Raw genomic sequence first — 19816 nt, forward strand, 5'->3', positions numbered from 1 at the left:
GCCGCTCTCCCCTCTCTCGCCCTTTGCTCATAACGCGCGTTCTCTACCTATCGCTCTTCTCTTCTCTTCTTTTGCTCTCTTTGCTGCGCATCTCACCGCTCGCTACATCGCTATATCACATGCTGCTCTTTCTCTCTGCTTCTTTCTGTCTCTGCCTCTCTCTCTCTCTCTCTCTCTCTCTCTCTCTCTCTCTCTCTCTCTCTCTCTCGCTCCGATTCGCTTTTGTGGCAACCGTTAAATTGGTTCTTCGGGGTACGCATCTGTCGTTAATACTCGAAGCGAACCCACTGACCATGGACTACGCGAAAGCGCTTCCATGTCCTGTGGTCCTATGACGGAGACGATTTTCGACGGTGTCGAAGGTCGCTAATATACCTATACTGCGATATATACAATCTTCGCTTATAAAATTTCAGTGAAATTTAAGTGAAATATGTGTATATATGTTTATAATATTAGATTATTTCGTGTATGTTGGATAGGTGCTTTTAATTAATGCGATATTATAGCAAAATATATAATTATTTTTTCTTAAATACAAGATTAAGTTTTTTTCTCGGCTCTCAAATATTAATTTTATCGGCACGCAAAACTTTTCATTTCATATAATTACAATCAAAGATTAAATTAACACACGTATATGCTCTATTTCGTTCGTTCTTGATGATTCAATATATGAATTGCGTACGAGTTCGTGCATTTGTTGTGTCATTCGAAAGGCTACGAGGATGGGAATCCTAATTAGTCGTCAGGAATAGCAGGCAGCCGCGATTTAATTACAGACGAGCGCACCGAAAGCGGTCGTCGAACCTGCGGTCTGTGGCGATGTATCCCCCTGGGCCTCCTCCTCTCTCGTACGAGAGATTCAAGCGTATGTAAATCATTGTGAGTGCGCACGTAATCTCGCGGATGAGCATCTCTTCTTATCGTCGCGACGAATTCGATGCTTACTATTGTACATTGCGTATTCGGGAGAGTGTAACAGACAATAGCGGTAGTGGCATCGGGACACGCTCCTTCGCGAGTAACCGTCGCGATTCTGTTATTTAATTAATCGACCGAATGTCAATGGGAGACATGTTAATTCCTCGATGCGTACAAGTCAGTGGACTGAAATACAGAACTAAAAATCAGTAGCTTATAGCGTTAACCATAGGTGTTATCACGATCGAGCGCCTTTTTTTTTTTACGAGGAATTCATCTCTCCGCTTCACTACGAAGATTCTCCCTTACGATCGTATAGCAATCATCGTTATCTCGATCTCGTTTCCACGCATGGAAACGTTTCTCTATTAAGCTGTACCACGGTCGAGAGGCCAGCGCGCGGCTATGGTAGGTGAAATCATCGGGTAAATTACGCAAGCCGCGATAGGTGCTGGCGAATACCACAATAGTTTCTTCGATCGACACTGACTTTTTCGCCTTTCCCGATTTTATAGAGGAGAGATTAACGGATAACCGCGTGGTGTTACGATCTTTCTCATCGCATCCTCCACGACCGGGTCAAACTTTCCTCCCCAAATCACAAGGTATTATCGATTAGACTTCGGTCTCATTAAGCTTAGTAATTACGATCTTGTCGGGAGCGTTCGACTCTTGCGTAACGAGATGCCGTACCTGTCAGATCGTTGCGATATATCACCGTTTTAATCGTTCTCTCTTGCTTCGATATCGTCGAGAGATAAACAGATACCTAGGAATCATCCGGCTATCCTGGGCAATTCTGGCAATGCTGCCTCGGGATTTTCTTTTACCGTGTGCCTCCGGTATCTATTTTTATACAAACGGATAATATTTCTTCGGATAATTTACTACACTTGTCATAATGAAGAGAAAAGAAGGGGGAAGATAGACTTTTCATAACGAAGTAAAAGAAACTAATTGTCGATTGTATTTATCAAAAAAATATTTATCAGAAAAAAACATTTATATTTATAATATAATTGAAAAGAATAAGCTATTGGACACACAGCAAATTTCTATTTCTAAATTTAATCGTAATTTTCACTTTTATCTACAACAGAATTTAAAAAGTAGGTTTTAGAGAATCATTGTTCCAATTTTCAATTTTCACATTGCAAGGATCTCAAATCATTTCTACGTAGCTGGTGACGAGAGATCTCAGGTCGCGTTCGCACTGGCTTGAGATCGAATGTGCGATCGACTGTATAAGTGCGAGAGCAGGCAGGCCACCAGCAAAGCTTGGACCACCTCGACCGTCGGTGCAGTCGGGATATAATCGTTTTCTCTCTTTCGCTCTCTCTCTCTCTCTCTCTCTCTCTCTCTCTCTCTCTCTCTCTCTCTCTCTCTCTCTCTCTCTCTCTCTCTCTCTCTCTCTCTCTCTCTCTCTCTCTCTCTCTCTCTCTCTCTCTTCTCTTTCTCTTCTCTCTCTCTCTCTCTCTCTCTCTCTCTCTTTCTTTCTGTCTCTGCCATCTCTTCTCGCTGGGTATCCTCCCTTCCTCTTACGGGATCTCCCGCCTTGGACCGACTCCACCATCGAAAAGAGAAGCTGAGACCGGGGGCCTGGACCCGGCCACGGAAAGAATGCGTGGGCCGGACATAATGATTTTGGACTTTGTCGCGACCGCCGGTGGCATGGCGACCAACATTCGTGAAACTAGATTAGGACGCGATTATATTGTAGATACGCCCGCCGAAATGACTTCATACGAGCTTACTACGTACGAGAGACGCGAGAAAATCGAGTTCTTAAGATCCGCTCTTTGCTCCTTGAGTAATTGTATCTCCCGGAGGTGAAAAACATTTGCGGCCTGTGATTAGGCAGGCGGCAAGCGTGTGGATTTCCTGCGATTTACGATCGAAATGACTGTTAATCGGAACGAGACCACCGACGCCTGCACGGTGTCGGAATGGGAGTCGTGAATTAAAAATCGCGAACACGACTCTACGAACGTACGGACGTTTCCCTGAACGACGGCGGATCGACGGCGATTATGAAGCGGTATTAATTTAATAGTTCGAAGCTACACGACCTGCCAGATAAATTGGTTTATTTGCATGGGAATTGCAGGTCCCCCACGGACCTCGATGGGATTCCGCGTAGATCGTTTCCGCCATCACCGATAATGGAATTCTCTGTAAACGCATGTGACGCATCCTTTTTTTTCCCAACGAGAACTCCTCTCTTTTTTCGCCTACTTTCGCACCGCAGGATCGTTGAGATTGCGATCGAGGCATCGCGTACATACACATTTTTAAAATCACTTCTTAAATTAGGCTCTTCGTATTCGGCCACAAAATCTCGTTATGCGAGGAATTCGCATAAGAATATCTTTATAATTATGAATATACAATATTACTACGCCTGCGAGAAACTCGCGGTGGAATAATCCGATAAAATATGATCAAGTCGGTGTGTTAAGTAGATCGCGGGTTACTTTAATACAATATATACTGTGTGGTCTCTGGTTTTAATTTAAAGGGTATTTAAAGATTGCGGCAACATTTCAGTTAGTTTTTAATATAATTATTATTATATATTGTAGTGTCTCATAATATTGTTTATTTATATGATGATAGAGCCGGATTTTTATATAATCTTTTTTAAGCGGAAGAAACTCCAATGTATATTTAACATTATAAAGTTGTAAGATAATGCTTATTGATTGCTTAATAAGATTGTAAAATATGCTTAACATTTTGATTTAAACTATAATGAGAAATTTTATCGATATAGTATCGCGATTAATGGCAAAATTATTCGTAAATAAAGACATCTAAAAATAATGATGAGATCGTGAGACGCTAATGAAGCTCCTACCGTTCAAGTTTCCGGTATCATTAAAAGATAGTGGCCATATCAGCGGTATAACTCGCAATACGCATACATACATACATACATACATACACATATATTTTCATCTGACAGCGGTCGGATCCGTAGATAGGTAATTAACATAATATTATCTATATAATGCAGCGTTCTTACGAGGATATTTATGGCAGACTGATCGCTGCGCGACGTTCCGTTCAGATCGTGCAAACAGATTTCATTTTGCCCGTCTCCTCGCAACTTTCTTCTCATGTCGATCATCGTCGATTTTTACTTTCCACATCCCTGTTGACGCGTCCCACGACGCAGACAGAGAGATGCAAGATGGAGAGAAGGATGCATCTCTGCGCCGCGTTGTGGCGGCGCGCCCGCCGTTGCATTCTGGCACGAGAGCTCACCGTTATCCGCGCAACTAAACGACCGCATAGTCCCGCAACCGCGGCCGCTTCCGGTTGATGCCGCGGGGGAAGTTCGCTGGCGCGGTATACCGCCGGGGGCCAACGATAATTTCCCGTGTTTATAGCGCTCATAAGTGTTTATAAGAAGGCGGCGCGGCCGCGAGAATTGACATTTTACTGCCGTTTTATGGCAGCCGTTATCCTGCACAGCGGATCAACGAAACTAGAAATGAAAGCGAGACGCGACATGAGGAGAGGACCTTGTTAACCAGGATCGCGAAGAGGAGAAAGGGAGAGTTGGGTGCTTTTGGAGGAACGCTCGAGACCCTCTCTCTCGACCACTCGGAGCCACATTGCCCTCGTTGTCTGTTCTTTACAAGTGGAACGAATCTTCATCGCTGATAACGCTAATTAGGCACGGAAACATTTTTCATCGTGATTAAAGTTTACGAGTGCATTCTTGATTTAAAAGTAGTTTCACGGCGGCATAGATACTGCGTTATTTCCAGAAAACAACAATATGCTTTTTATCACGCGTATATTTTGACGAATTTTTTCATGTTTCTTATTAAGAGACCCCTAAGTCAGGACATGTACGAAAAATAAAATCGGCGCATGATTAAATTACTTTAGATTGTACGGTCGCTGGATATGATGGACGTTTGCTTATGTTAAGGCAGCTGTCTTCGATATTTTAATAACTGACTTTCATCGTACATGTTTGTCGGGTGACGTACACTGGCTAAAAAAGGATTCGAGCATTGAAACATGATGTTCATCATGATAAAGATACAAAGACAATTTACCGTATAGTATATTACGGTAGAGAAATTTTAATATTCTAAATATTTTTATTATTCTAATATAATATTGTAATAATTTAATTCACGCTTGCAATATTCTTGAATATAACATAGAAATATATAATTTAAAGAGAATATTTCCAAAAGAGAAAATTTGCGAATAAAAAATAAATAATTTTTCAACATTTTTTATGTGATAATCAATTCGCTTATATACGTGTTTGTTTAAAATGAGTAGTTTGTGTGAGAAATGAATATCATAGGCTTATTTTTTTTATTTCATAAAATATGGGATCGGCCAAGAGTACGAGATTCGATTGACCGAACGATCACGATCGAGTTGCTGATCCTTGTGCGCGAGAAAATTGAACTGCTTTGATAGTGCCTACATTGTATGCAAAATTGGATTGAGAATTTTTCGATACCTCGTAGCATTAGGTCTTGACTGCAACAAACTAGAAACATTATGTATGTACGGGAACATCCGCTCGTCATCCAGAGAGAAAGGCGGAAATGGCCATTCTGAATGTAAGATTTTAATGGATAAAAGTAAATACGTATATTATTTATACGAACGCACAATACAAGAGGAGATCAAGAGATTACTGACTACGATGATATTAATTCGGGAAATATATATATCCGCGATGATATTTTTCGCGTTCCTTTACTTCGGTCCCGCATCCCGGTTGCCGCGTCGAGTGAGCCGTTACTCTATCGGAACCTTAACGACGTTCGATAAATCGTAAAAAGGTCCCCCTGCACCTTTTCTGGATCGATTATCGGACCGGACTCGAGAAGGATATACTTTATCCGAAAGAAGAGGAAGAAAGAGAAGAAGTGTTTGCTCGGGCGCATCCGTAGAGACACGCGACGAAAACCCGCGAGCAAGCAAGAGAGATGAGACGGGAGAGCCTAAATACAGGTTCGAAAAGGAGAAACGAATTACCTAGGAATCGACTCTCTCACCTCCCCCTTCCTATCGGTCTTCGGCGAAGCGGCCCCTTTCATCCTCTTCTTCCACCGCGCTTGGGAAAAGCCCAAGCTTCTCGCCCGGAGAGACTATTCTCTTTCTCTTTTCTCGTGCCCTTCCCTCTCTGTCCATCTGTGTCCCCCTCCCTCCCTTCTCGAACGTCTCCATTAGAAGTCGTCGCGTTTTCGGGGGTCTCCTAATTTGCCTATCGATCCGCACGATTTCGCTCCGGGTATCATGGTTCCTGCGCCGAAGATCGAGCATGCGAGACACGAAGCACGAAGCAATTTATTTTTTGAGCATTTGGTACTCGTAGATCGCAGGCGCTCTTTGTTGGCCGTTCCTCCCTCTGCTTTCGTGGTCCTCCTGGTCCCTTCCCCCCCCCTTCCCCCCTTCCCCCCTCTCCCACTTCCTTCGCGCACCATCCACCACCGACCGCAATCTTCTCGCCCGAGGTGAACCTGGTATTCATCGTTCTCGTTAGTCGTCCAACATCTTCATCGGGAGCCAATGGATACCGCGACGTCTTAATAACGCATCTGCCGATCGCCGGGGCTTTCCTTCCCCTTAATCATTCCGATTCTCACGACTTGCACGTCGCGGACCGGTATTTTATTTTGCTCACATCCCTCCGGGTTGCTTTCATCTTAATTCTCGGTTGATGCATGATAAGTCGTTACGGAATACTCTACCTTTAGTAAGTCAGCAAGTTTATCTCGTACCACTTTATTGACAACTTTGAATTTTTTTTTACTCTATCTTCTGGTTTTTCTCGGCTTCGTCAATAATATTTTAAGGTGAGCTAGTGATAATGTTTAGAAAATCTCAATAATGTTCATTGCTCAATGGAGCATCGAACTCTGGTTTAAATCGACTATCCAGATCTTAGGCAAATTCACGGAACGCCGTTACCCATCTCCGTTACCGCCAATTTCCACGCTTAATACTATGCGATTTTTCCGCAAGTACAAGCTCTCTCTAGTCTTCGGGGCAAATGCGAAGACGTGCATTTATCGAAAACTACGTGAACTTTCGGAATGTATTCGCGCGCGTTTCCCGGCAAGCGTGATATTTGTTTCAAGCTGTACGACCGTATCGCCGGACGACGATACACGATTTCACCTTTCCTCGGGGATATTCGCGGATAAACGCGCATGAAAATCGGTAATCATAGTTCACGTATCGGGGCGGGCGTGCGCGCTGCGGCGACGTCTCTTACAGTTTGCGCGTCCCCCGGTTTTCTTCCGTACAATTTGATAAATATCCCGCATCCGTCAATTCCACGTACCACGGGTACGCCGGTCGATTCCCGGAATAAATCTTGTAATTTGCAACAAATGATGATATTAACATCGTCCATCACTTCCTGCGTACGGAGAGCGCTCGTATGGTTGCGCGCATTACCAGACTTGAGTTAGATTACATCTCAAGTTATCCCTTGGGACGGGGAGAGAGAGAGAGGGAGAATTCCCGCAGCATAAATCACACCCGGACGTGCGCGTTATGCGCGCAATAGAGAATGGATGTAATTAAAGCGCGCGTGTCATCTACGCTAAAACGCGGTCGGTGCGAGAGACTTATTACGTTTACCGAGGTGCGCGGTAAAAAAGAAGAAGCGAAGCGGCCAATCATCAATCTTTGCGAGTCTTCTGCGCGAAGATAATGCCCTACTTATCAAGATGCCAGCTCGGCGATAAACTCGTTCTCCCGTTCTCGCGCGGTTCACGGTCGCCGTCGCCGAAAGCTCTGTAATCATCCGCCGTAATTATTAAATAATCGTTAGCATGGCTTAATAATACTTTGCGAAAGACGATCCATACCGCCCGCGTCTCTGAGAGCGAATCATATATCGCGACGTCCGTAAAAACAATCTCTCAGGATATTCATAATCTGAATTTTCATTTTGATGAGTAAAAATATGATTTTAACGAGAAGATACTTGCGAGCTGAATCATTTTAACGCGATCGTATCTTTTAATTAATGGGATTTCTATGTCAGAAATTGGATTCGGTCTAATTTTATGAAATAAGATAATTTATCGTGTATGTATAATATACGATATATTAATAAAAAATAATATATATATATATGGCTCTAAAAATATAAATTATATTAATCGGGATATATATGGTAAATATATATTATTGTATAATCTAGCTAATCGAAATTCTGTCGAGGGCTTGCAATTCTCACTAGTTTAAATTAATTAAAATTGTTCCGCACAATTTCTCTCGCTTATTGAACTCCGTAATTTAACGCCGCTATAAAGCCACGTTGGCAATTTCCGTTTATACATATATCTCCGATAATATAATGTATCGATCTTGGACGATAAGTTCGACTCTCGCCGTTTCGAAATTCTTCTCCGATTTTTAAAGTCGCGCTTGACACAGCCTTGACTCTATCGGTTATTGCACACGTGGGCGTCCTGCCTAGGGCGCACGCGAGCCGCGATTTACCCGGCTGGCGATTGCACTAACGAGTCTTACAACGGCGGCAAGAGCCCATTGAACGCATTGAACCGTAATGAGGGGAAAATTAACAGCACTGGCGAATAACGATGGCTATGGCGCATCCACGACTGCACCGGGCAGTTGCTTGATTTCTTCGTGCAAGCGATTAGTATAGCAGCCACACCAATGGCGTCGAGAGACTTCCTCCTTATGTCAGGGGCGAGGCTGCGACAACTGCCCGCTTGCAGTTACGCGAACTGGCTCGTACTTAAGTCGCGTTAGGCGTTAGTTAAGCAGAACCAAGAGCTAGTCCGAGCGAGGAAGAGTGAAGAGAACGCCAGTTACCCCGCGGCCGCGACTGCTCGCGAGATATGACCGTGGAATATCTTGTTTCCCTCTTTCTCCTTTGATTGATGCCGCGAGCTACGTATCTCTCTCGTCTACGACGCACTTACGAAGAAGGGAAACGCACCTTCATCGGCGGCAGTTGGAAAGCGCTTCGGACGCTCCGGAATTCAGGATATTCCTTGTATCGCGATACAAATATGCATAATATACGAGAGAAGAAGAGAGTCTTACCCTGGACCTTCCGCGCACTGGCTCTTCTTCTTCGTTTCCCTTCGTCGCCGTTACGGATCTCGCTAATTAAGGAGCGAGAGATATCCGATGTCGAATTCCCGAGAAGGAAGAGACCGTGATAAACTGTGTAAATATTTTCCAACCGGCGAAATACGGCAGTCTTTCGATCGCCGTGGCCAGAAGGCCGCAGCGCAATCGTACCCGTAGCCATTTTTCGTCGATGATTAAGTATCGATAATGACGCGAATAAGTATTCGCGTAATACGCCGGGTTATTCTCAAGCGCGTCGGCCGCGCTGTCTCGTATACGAAGAAGATAAATTTCGAGAAGAAGGTAACGAGACTTCTTGCCTCCAGATTCGTCTTATAGGGATATTCTTCTCGCGATGATCAGCAGTCGTGTAGCCATCATATTTCGAACGGTACCTAGCGATGGATATGATGAATATGCGGCGTGTATTTATGTAAAATTTATCGCTTGCGTCTCGCTAACGTTTACGATACTCATCAGTTTTACGAGTTTCGGCGATCGATTATTTACGATTCGATTAACGATATTAATAGTAACGATAAAATAGCAATTTGGATAATATGTGAAAATTTGAATTTACAATTTTTATTTTGTCTTTTTATAGATCGAATTTTCAAGATCGAATTTTAATTGTAATGTTTCAATTACTATTATTATACTGATCGTTACATATAATTTCAAAAGCAGCGCATGCCTCTTTGTTATATCCGTACGTAACGTAATTTACGCCCGAAGAGAACACGCGAATAATTTTCATCTCTGGTAAAATCTAAGCGCGTGCTATCATTTACGCAACGAATAGAGTATAAATTGTAAATAATTTTACCGCTTTTATTCTCTATCGAATAGAATCCTATCGGGGGGGGGGGGGGGGGGGGGGGGGGGGGGGGGGGGGGGGGGGGGGGGGGGGGGGGGGGGTGGGGGGGGGGGGGGGGGGGGGGGGGGGGGGGGGGGGGGGGGGGGGGGGGGGGGGGGGGGGGCGAGACAACTTAAAATAATGTCTTTCGCGTCACGGCTTTGGCTCTCTCATTCTCTATCCCAGGGTCGCGGGGGCATCCTATCGCGTAAATCCGCGCACCAAGAATTTCTAGGAAGCTACGTCGTGGTGATGTATGCATATGTATGCGCGCCCACAGTACTCTGGCGTTGGACTCACTTTTTGCGTCCCTTCTGCAATCGATAATTTTTGAAGCTAGATTTTCCTCCGTCTGTTAATAGGGAAACGTAACAGCTGACGATGTGAAAACATTGCGCGGAGTATGAATTACGACTGCGTCCTCGAGGCTTCCGTTTTCGAGAACATGCCGTGGGTTCTTCGGCGCAAGAAAAACGACAGATGCGTGAAAAGTTTCGAATCGTGGGCGGATTTTGAAACTGGTCGCAAACGAAACAAATAAAAGCGTGTCTCTTACGGTTTTGTTTTTTGTTTTTATTGAAAATAATTTTAACAGGAAGTTGATTTTATTTTTAGACCAAGTAATATACAGTAAGTTTTTTAAGCTTTCAACCTTTTCCGTTTTTCAGGCATAAAATCTGCGGAAAATGGTTAATTTAATGCAAGGAACGATTTTGCAATTTACCGCGACGATTTTAATGAGATGCGATACGCATAATTGAACGCGTACTCGCGTAGCCGTGATTGCAATTAGATAAGCAGGTGATTCGTGTATTCGTCCCTTGTAGTCGCGACTGCGAGAAACGGTTGATACGCTTGGGTTCCCGGACTCGCCGATTTCTCGTATATCAGTTCGATGCAAGAGTCACCCCGTTGGCATACATATGTACATATTTCACGATAATCATGCAGAAATCCGGTTCTTACGGTAATCGAATCGGATGTGACGGGAGTAAGTAAACCGATAGCGACGAGTTTTGCGGGCGCACAAGTGCATCGGTTACGTGTGCACTAATAAATAATTTATGAAAGTTATTCTCACGACAAAAGCGGCAAGTTTTATGGTATTTCTACTTTCACTTTTATACATAATATATAATTCATATCAATACAATAATCTTTTTATACACGTATATACCAATTCTCTCTCTCTCTCTCTCTCTCTCTCTCTCTCTCTCTCTCTCCTCGCATTTTCTACGCGTGACGATTACTTAATTATAATCTACGCTTAAAAGTCGCACATTGTTATTTTTGCGTTTGTCATAAATATATTTGACGTTTGAACGCGAGCCAATTAATTTCGACCACAGAATTTTTGTGGGATATTATTTTTTCTTTATCGCTAACCATCAACGCGAAATTGGATCGAATTATGTCGCCATAATTTATCAACTCTCCATGCCGACATTAAAAACAAAGTCGGGGTAATATCGGTAACAGCTGATCCCCATGAGCCTCTTCTCATCGTTAAGTCCGACGCGCCCTCGGAAACCTTGGTCGCGATGGACGATAGCCCGCCCCGCTCCTGTACGGCCGGCACGCACGACGCACATGCGAGGCCTGCAGGTGCACGCGCGTATACATAGGCAGATAACGACGTTCTTGAACGCAGATCGCGACGTAGATTTATCTGACGCGGAGGCCGCTGACGCTGTTCCCTCGCGCCACCAGCTCCTCCCCTTTGATAATCGTGAAAGGAGGCCTCTTTCTCTCCCTCCGTGTCTGAATTCCGAATGTGGCGAGACACGGAGGTAAGAAGAACAAGGGAGAGAGGGACAGAAGAAGAGCTAAAATATAATCGTGGAAGAGAAGGGGACGAAAGATATTAAAAACGCAAACATTTTTGTATCTTCTTCTTGATTTTTATCAACGCTTCTTAAATATTATAACGAAGATTGTTTGTTTGTTTGCGCACACGTGTAATTTTAGAAGGGGAAAAAAAAAAATATAAAATTTTATTAATCCAGAATAACAAGGGGAAATTTAAGCTCAGTATTTGCATCAGATTTTCCACACTTTACATCCTCGGGTATCGTCATAGAGATTCATATATGTACATGTTCTCAAGTGTTTGTGCAGGCGGCAGGTAATCGAAGCCATACGATACGCCACAATTTTCTTGAGGAAGAACGGATAGATTATGTGGCGGGTAACTGGTTTGAAGCAATCGTCTAACTGTTTGAGGCACGGGGCGTTTGATGGATCTGGTCAAAATCTGTGCTGGCCTCTGACAACGCATCTGTCGTTTAATTCATTTAGCTATAAATTGAATTAACAGCTATATCCTCCAACTTTACATTTCATAGTATTAGTGAAATTCCACTAATTGGTAATTAGTATTAGTATTTTACGCGATTATAAATTACGTCACTTTAAAGAAAACGCTGGCTCTACGCAATCTTTATGTCTCTATATCTTTTATACGATTATACATATATATGAGCGAATCATGCTATCTATGCATGCCTAGATCGCATTGGTATTAAAACAGTTTATAATCGGTATGTATCATTGAACATTTATGTTCATTTTCAATATTTCTCAATATAATTTTTCAATATTTTACAAACTTTTAACGATGCGATCGTGATCGCGCATACGTTCCTCTGAGCAGCGCGAATTTTTTAATTAAAAATAATAACTGTAGAATATCAAAGCATGGATTAATCGCAACTGTCATACGCGTTGAAAATCGACACATATATTCCCGTTGATGACCGGCATGATTTCGAATCGTATAGGCGCACTTTTCACCGTGTCATTAACCATGTATGAAGAATTAATATTTGCGCGGGAGAGGAAGAGGGAATAAATTTCCCTTTACATGGCAAAATAATTCTCGCGAAACGCGCTCGCCGCTATATTCCATAATTTAATGGCCGTAATTTACCAACAGCTGTATATTCCGCGAGCGATGCTCGTGCCTAGGCAAAATATTACGTACGCCCCGTACTTGTTGGCCGCTGCATTGCAGCGATATAAATGCTTGCGGATGGACGGTCTCGATTGCGGCTTGTATAAGCAGGTAGATGGTGAGTTAGCCGGTGAAAATTGCTCCGGTGCGGATCTAAAGGTAGTCATCGCACACGGTCAATCTCACTTTCGCGCACGCATAGACAATTCCAAAATCAGTGTATGCCGCATTATCATACATAGAATGCCTCGAAATGTATAAGTATATCTTACGAATAATGTCTTCATCTTTGAAAACATTATTCGCTGTACGAAGATATGCGGGGGCCGTCGGGTTGTCTCGATGGGCTTGATGTGTGAGTTAAACCAATAGTTCTATTATTCACCATTCCTTTGAATTATTATCGAGCTGTTCTGTCTATTAAATTGCCGTCTAAATACATATAAAATCTTTTAAATACATATAAAAATGATATCCGGACATACAATATATTACGAAAACAAATACGTTGTAAAAGAATCAACAATAGAAATAAATGTCAAGTAGCATTAGCTATTTTTCCATTCGTCAGCCGAAAGCGATAATCACGTAGCAGCGGCCGTTTCCGACCGTTAGAATGACGTTGTTTCACGCGAGTAACGATCCTCGAGATCTCATTTACAGTACAAATTAGTCGTAGGCCGGTCCTCTCCATCCTTAATGGCCGGTCGGCACGCAAAGAAGTTAAGTTTAATGAAGACCGCGCGTTATCCGTGACGAACCATGCGCGCAAGCGAGTAAACCAGTGTGCAAATAATTTATGTGCGCGCGCGTGTGTCTATGGTGCTCGCTCGCGCGCGCGTACGCTCTCAGCGTATGGCGGCTGAATGCGACTTAAACGAAGATTTATGCCGCGACGCGTAAATATAAACAACAATATGCAATCCCCGGCGCATTGTCCCGCGTGGTGGACGCGTGAGAGTCGACCAATGCGAACTAATAAGCCCGCTGTCGTCTCACGTTTGTGGGTTTGGGCGTATTTACGTACGTACACGCGTGTGCCGGGTGGTGCACGCGGCATCTCGGCGACGCGACCCTGACTCCGCCAACTACCGCGTCCTCCGAGACTAATCGACCTGGATGTAACGAACGAGCGCGTTACATTCACGGCACTCCCCGGTCCCTCCGGGAGGAGGCCGTTTTTTTGCGTTTCGTCGGCGGAAATTTGTCTGTCGCTGCCTCGATACAACGGCTGTCACGCGCGTCGACGGTGTGATCCATCCCGGGCTACTTTTCAAGTAGACCAACTTGTGTTTCTCGGATCACAACTCGTCCGCATGATATTTGTTACGGCGCTTTCGGTATTTGAATATTTAGGGTAATTACAGACACGCGCGCATTAATCTTTTTTCTATGTGAATTATTTTCTGTATAGAATGATTAAAATAAGATTTAATTAATATTTATGTGTCGAATTGAAACCGATCCGTAATCATATAAGAAGGAAAGTGAAAACGGTGATATTCCAAAATAAAAGGTAGTAAAGAATGAAAAATATACTTGAACTTATATTTGTAATATATTAAACATGAATAAATAATTTCAGTTTAAATTCAGTTATATTAATCCTATTACAAAATGTAATAGGATTATGCACAAGATCCCATACTCGTTTGCCACATATCGTCGGTATGTTGCCGCGAATAATATCCGTAGGAATGATGCAATTAATTTTTACGGTGGATGACTCTGGCGATACTCGAACATTTCCGCCAATTTGGAGTTTCCGCTTTTATGTGGTAACATGTAATACTTACGCTTATGTCCTCCATGCTGTAATTTCCGGCGTGCATTAATTCCTGATTGGTACAATTTTCCATGGACGAAAACAAAGAAGACAAAGAAGAAACGCACACTAAACGCGTACTGTCACTCGCGCTCTGCGCTCGTCCTTAACGCACTTTTATTCTTCTTCGGGGAAATCACACGTCCGCCTATCGATTCAGCAACAACAACACCGGCTTCTTTCTTCCACGGAGAAATCATCACTCGAAGAAACCGGTCAATCTCGCTGCAGACCACATCGGTTAAACTTTGTGCTACGACCCGCGTCGTTTCTCTTTATCGACTCACACCGATGACACTCGTCGAAAGTCACACTACGTTGCACGTTACGTCGGTATATATACAGCATAAGAAGGCACGTGCATGCGCGACGTTCAACGCAAGATCGCCAGCAGGGTCGTAGCCACCGCGACACGGCGACGGCCGCGGCAGCCAGGGTGGTCCACGAAGCGTGACATCCTCCGTATCGGTCGTCCAAGTCTCCGAGCGCCTTCGGAACGGAAAATGACAGAGTCTCACCGATCGAAATATCACTTGCCCCCTCGAGTTAGGTCGCACTTTGAAAATCTATTACGAGACGTTTACGATCGCGAATTGTTTCGGAATTGACTCTGCGAAAAGTCACTCGAAAAATCACCTTGGTGATGATTCGGCGTCGTCTTCGTTATCGCGGATTGCACGGAATCGACCATCTAAGAAAAAAGATGGGGACCACACACAGCCACGGGAGGTGTTCGGGGACCGTCACGGATACCGTCGGAGAACCGATGATATGGGCGACCGCGCTGAAAGAGACAGAGAGCCAAACACGCTCACCAGCTCGGCCTGAAACTCACTGAGTCGACTCTTCTGGTGCCCGGCGGATCTGCCCGCGCCGCATCGTGGTGAGGGATCATGAGGCCAGACGGAGAGGGAGGAAAACATGGTGGGAAGGAGAGAGAAAGCGAAAACGATGTGGTAGAGCGAGACGAGGGCGAAGCGGGGTTGGGGCCCTACCATCGTGGCCCCCTCCAATCGGCCCACCGGGTGCCCAGGGCTTCGACCATTATCTCTCTTAGGCAGTTCTACCTTACGCGAGGGAAATAGCAATGGCATCGGGGAGGGATTGGAGGGCTTTATTATATTTACGAGGCGTTATCGAAGCAATCCAACAATATTGATTCCGCACACCGCGAAGCGATCGAGCATCTCGAAGAACGCCCAGCCACGGACCCCCGCTCGGCTATGTTTATACGCTACCGGAGGGCTTACGGCGCCCTTATTCTTTCCACTCGTGCGTTCTCTCGACTTGGAGACTTTTTTTTTTTTTTTTCGTTCGCCTTTCGCTTTAATGTCCGCCGAATGCGATCGAATCGCTGCACGTTTTCCCCCGCGTGAATTACGCGGCAATCGTGGGCTCTCCGTTGCTGCCGATGCTTCTGTTGTTCCGCTGTTGGAGAAATACATATTAAGATGGGTAGGGTGCTTCATAAATTCGACTAGTGATCTCGATCGGGATACAGGTAACTTAAGGACGGATACGAGAATAATACATTAATTTTATTATGATTTTTGCTTATAGTTATCTCGCATGAAAGATCGCAGAGGAAAGAAAAAGAACATTTGCTTATTGTTTTTTTTTATTTTTTTTATTTTTTTTTATTTCTGCACGCGAAATATAATATATTTATAAATTTGAAAATTGATCCTTTCATAATATAGATACGCGGAAAAATTTTTAGGTTTTATTATTAACACAATTGCTATGTTGAGAGATGTAATGAGATATTTATTAAAAAAATAGATTTTGAATTAAAGAATACTGGTAATTTTACAATTTAATATGCTTAATAATTTTAAATATCTAGGTCTTCTAGTAATCTCTTTTTTCTTTATCAAATTTTTCTTTTCTGGTTATAACTACTATAGTAGCTTAAAGATTAATTAAATATAAATGTTATTTTATGAATAAAACGCACACATATTATATAGAAATATAATTTAATAAAATAACTCATCGTATATAAAAATACAAAAGCGCGTATAAGAATGAAAATTAGTATTATGTCGTTAATATACGTCATATCTTTTTTTTACCCGACTGTTTTCGCCACTTAACTTGTCATTTTGTATTCTTAATATAATCTTTGCACATTGATTTTTTCGCAAGTTGCTTGTAAAATTACATTTCGCGCTCCGACGACACGAGGACAAATGATATCATCAGTATTGCCACTGCAGCTGAAATAACGTATCAAGATCGCAAGAAGCGTAATGCTCGTCGGCACTAATCTTTTAAAGGAGAACTGTCCCGATTACCTTTTACACGGCTATTTGCGTGGCGGTAGTTGGATCATGTTAGCGACAGAATCTTGCCGTTGTTCCGCGCACGAATGTGTAGGAGGGACGATCGCGTAACAGCTGATCGTCCTCGCTGATCGGAACACTAACAACGGCAGTGCAGGAAGCTGCGGTGTCGTCCATTTGTATGAGTCTCGGAATTTCATCCGTATTCGATTTAAGCGCAAAGATAACGAAGCGACTTCTCTGTCTTTTTCTTTTTCTCTTTCTCTCCCTCTTCTCTCTCTCTCTCTCTCTCTCTCTCTCTCTTTTCGACTTTCCGTCCTAACGTATATTCGCGTAGCAAAGTGTTCAAATTCATGAAACATATACACGCGCTTACGGCAAAGCTGATAGAAAACTCAACATAAGATGCACATCAGGCAACAGTATGATCGGAGAGAACAAGCTCGAGCGTGAAGATTATAAGACATGTTTTAGGAAGATACAGTCCATAAATTTCGATTGTACCGCGTGAGAGCGAAAGTAGCGGTTGTTAATCACGCGTATTTATCCACATTCTTGCGCGACGATCATGCGTTTCGTATAGTAGTGTTTACATAATATTGCACTTTGACAAACTTTAAAACAGTCGTAATATTTGGCAATAATCTTAGATAATAGATATTAAAGTTAGTATTCAATTGTACTGTAGTTTCAATCTTCCCTCAAGTATTCCTGTTAGTTATAGTAGTATAGAGCCTCGAACATTAAGTTTCTTTTTTTTTCCCCCCTCTTTTCTTCTCTTTATCGAGCAAGAAAGTACAAGAGTACCAGAGTAATGTAAAGCTGTTGGATCCTTCGAGTTGAATTCAAATATACAGTTATAACGTTCAGTGCGCGCATGAATAGAGTGTAATGCACCTAAAGTAGTATGTCCTTCTTGTAGCCGAGGCCATCAGCTCTCTCGCTTGGTTTCACGAGATGCAATTTGTGCTTGGCGTAGAGAGGAGATTCGATGAGAGAAATCGTGCAAGCACCCTTCGCTTACGCCATTGATAATCCAAGTGTAGGTAGTATAGATAAAAATAAAAGAAGACTTTCTTTCTCTTTCTCTTACGTCCTCTCTAATCTTCGCGAAAGTGTATGATGTACCTACGGAAGAGGTAGGGGAGAAGACTTGATGAACTTGCCTCGTGAATCACTTCGCTTATAAAAATTGGCGCCCGATGCGTGAGAGAGATAACACCGAGGGAGGAGTTGTAACAACAGGTTTGCTCGTATACGCACGTACGAGCTCCTCTCGAGAGTGAGAGGAAGGGCGAGCGAGAGCGAGGCGGCTCCAACACGCTGAATCGCGAGAGAATGTTGCGGAGATGCAACGCTCTGGCGATGTCCGGAGCGCATCGCGTATATGTGTAGTGCGTGCATTTACGTGTCCGATACATACGTAAAACGGTATACACATACATACGTACATCCACACACACACACACACACAATACGACGTACTCATACTTGACGCACGCAACCTACTACAACCGCATAGCTTGGTAATGTTCGAGTTTCGCAGGTTGTGCCGGCGTGATGCGAGGGTGGCATTTAATCTACGTTGCGTTAAGTTTATCGCGTATACATGCGTCTATGGACTATGCGCTCTCATAACCGCGTGCATTATGCGGCGCGATGGATACGAGAAAGAAATGAGAGAGTGCGAGAAAGAGAGAAAGAGGGATGTTTATGCGCGCGTGTATATATTTGCACCGTTGCTCGAAAATATAGGGAGGTTTGTGATGATTCGTGAGAAAAACCAATGACCATTTCGCTCGCTTTGTATCTTCCTCGCGAATATCATTGAGCAGGTGCGACAATTCTGCATGTAACATGAGATTAGTACGCTTTATTGTTTCGAATTTCCTTGTAATTATATTCCTTGTAATAATAATTTTATTGTTTAATACGGACACTGCTAAAGCTCGTTCATAATCATCGAGTTGTATAGTTCAGGTTAGGTTATAATACAAATCGGTATAGTCACTATAGATAGCCAAAATATATGTTTAATTATATAAAAGAAATATTTAATATTTTAAAAATATAAATTAATATATAAAAAAGCATGTTATAATTTGTTTGTCATAATTAAGTTATTTTTATGTTTCGTTAATTTTAATATCGCTTCATTTTATATTTCTTTTTGATTTTGTCGCTTTAAGCTTCATTATCTTCATTCTTTATTTTTTCTCTAAGATTAATCCTCAATATTACAAATTTTCCGACCAACACGGAGCACGATTATATGATTCATGTGCGGCGCGCTTATAACTCATTGAGCGCATAAATTAACGATCGAAATTATCGGTTAAGATCACTTATTAATTAACACGCGAATCCCAACACATGGCGTTTCATCGATTCGCATTCAATTACTTGAATGAATACCTTGGCATAGAGTTTTAAGTTACGGTCATACGGCGATAGAGTTCGGTACCAATGTGATGAACTATAATCAATTACACCATCGCCTATTGTTCGAGATCTCTTCATTTCGCAATGATCTTATTTCTTTTCTCGTAGCTGGAAATAACTCTCTCAGTTGAATATAGAATAATTCGAGCAGCATGATTCGTTTATTGCGAAAGATGAGTTGCAACATTTTGTATAAATCAAAAGATGCTTTACTAGAATCGAGACGAAGAAAGGATGCGCGCATTGTGACATAGATTGCATATTTTAAATGCCTATTGTATATATTTTGCAATTATTCAGCTAAAAAAATAAACTAAGCTTACGCGTTAACATCTAAGAAAGAAAACTTCTTTTTATATTTTATTGAAGATATTAAAATATATTGTATATTTAATTCTCATATAAATAAATATGGAATTTTGAAT

General features: G+C 42.7%; 2 protein-coding genes across 5 annotated transcripts in view; one reads left to right on the plus strand and one right to left on the minus strand.

Moving 5' to 3' along the window:
- Window positions 1–15292, minus strand: part of LOC138941885 (uncharacterized) — a 39759-nt gene extending 24467 nt beyond the window's left edge. The window contains exon 1 of one of the 2 annotated variants that reach the window (XM_070311845.1): window positions 14636–15292. In XM_070311845.1, coding sequence (XP_070167946.1) covers window positions 14636–14698 — 63 coding nt within the window. In that variant the 5' untranslated portion in view covers window positions 14699–15292. Of the gene's footprint in view, window positions 1–3949; window positions 4083–14635 lie in introns of those variants that run through there. The other variant, XM_070311844.1, reaches the window with a different exon arrangement.
- The window catches only part of LOC138941883 (L-lactate dehydrogenase), a 97874-nt gene that overhangs the window by 9786 nt on the left and 68272 nt on the right, over window positions 1–19816 (plus strand). The gene's annotated exons all lie outside the window — the stretch shown is intronic.

The sequence above is a fragment of the Polyergus mexicanus genome, unplaced genomic scaffold (genome assembly GCF_030449975.1).
Source record: "Polyergus mexicanus isolate NDT 795.1 unplaced genomic scaffold, iyPolMexi1.0 SCAF_20, whole genome shotgun sequence".
Lineage (NCBI taxonomy): Eukaryota > Metazoa > Arthropoda > Insecta > Hymenoptera > Formicidae > Polyergus > Polyergus mexicanus.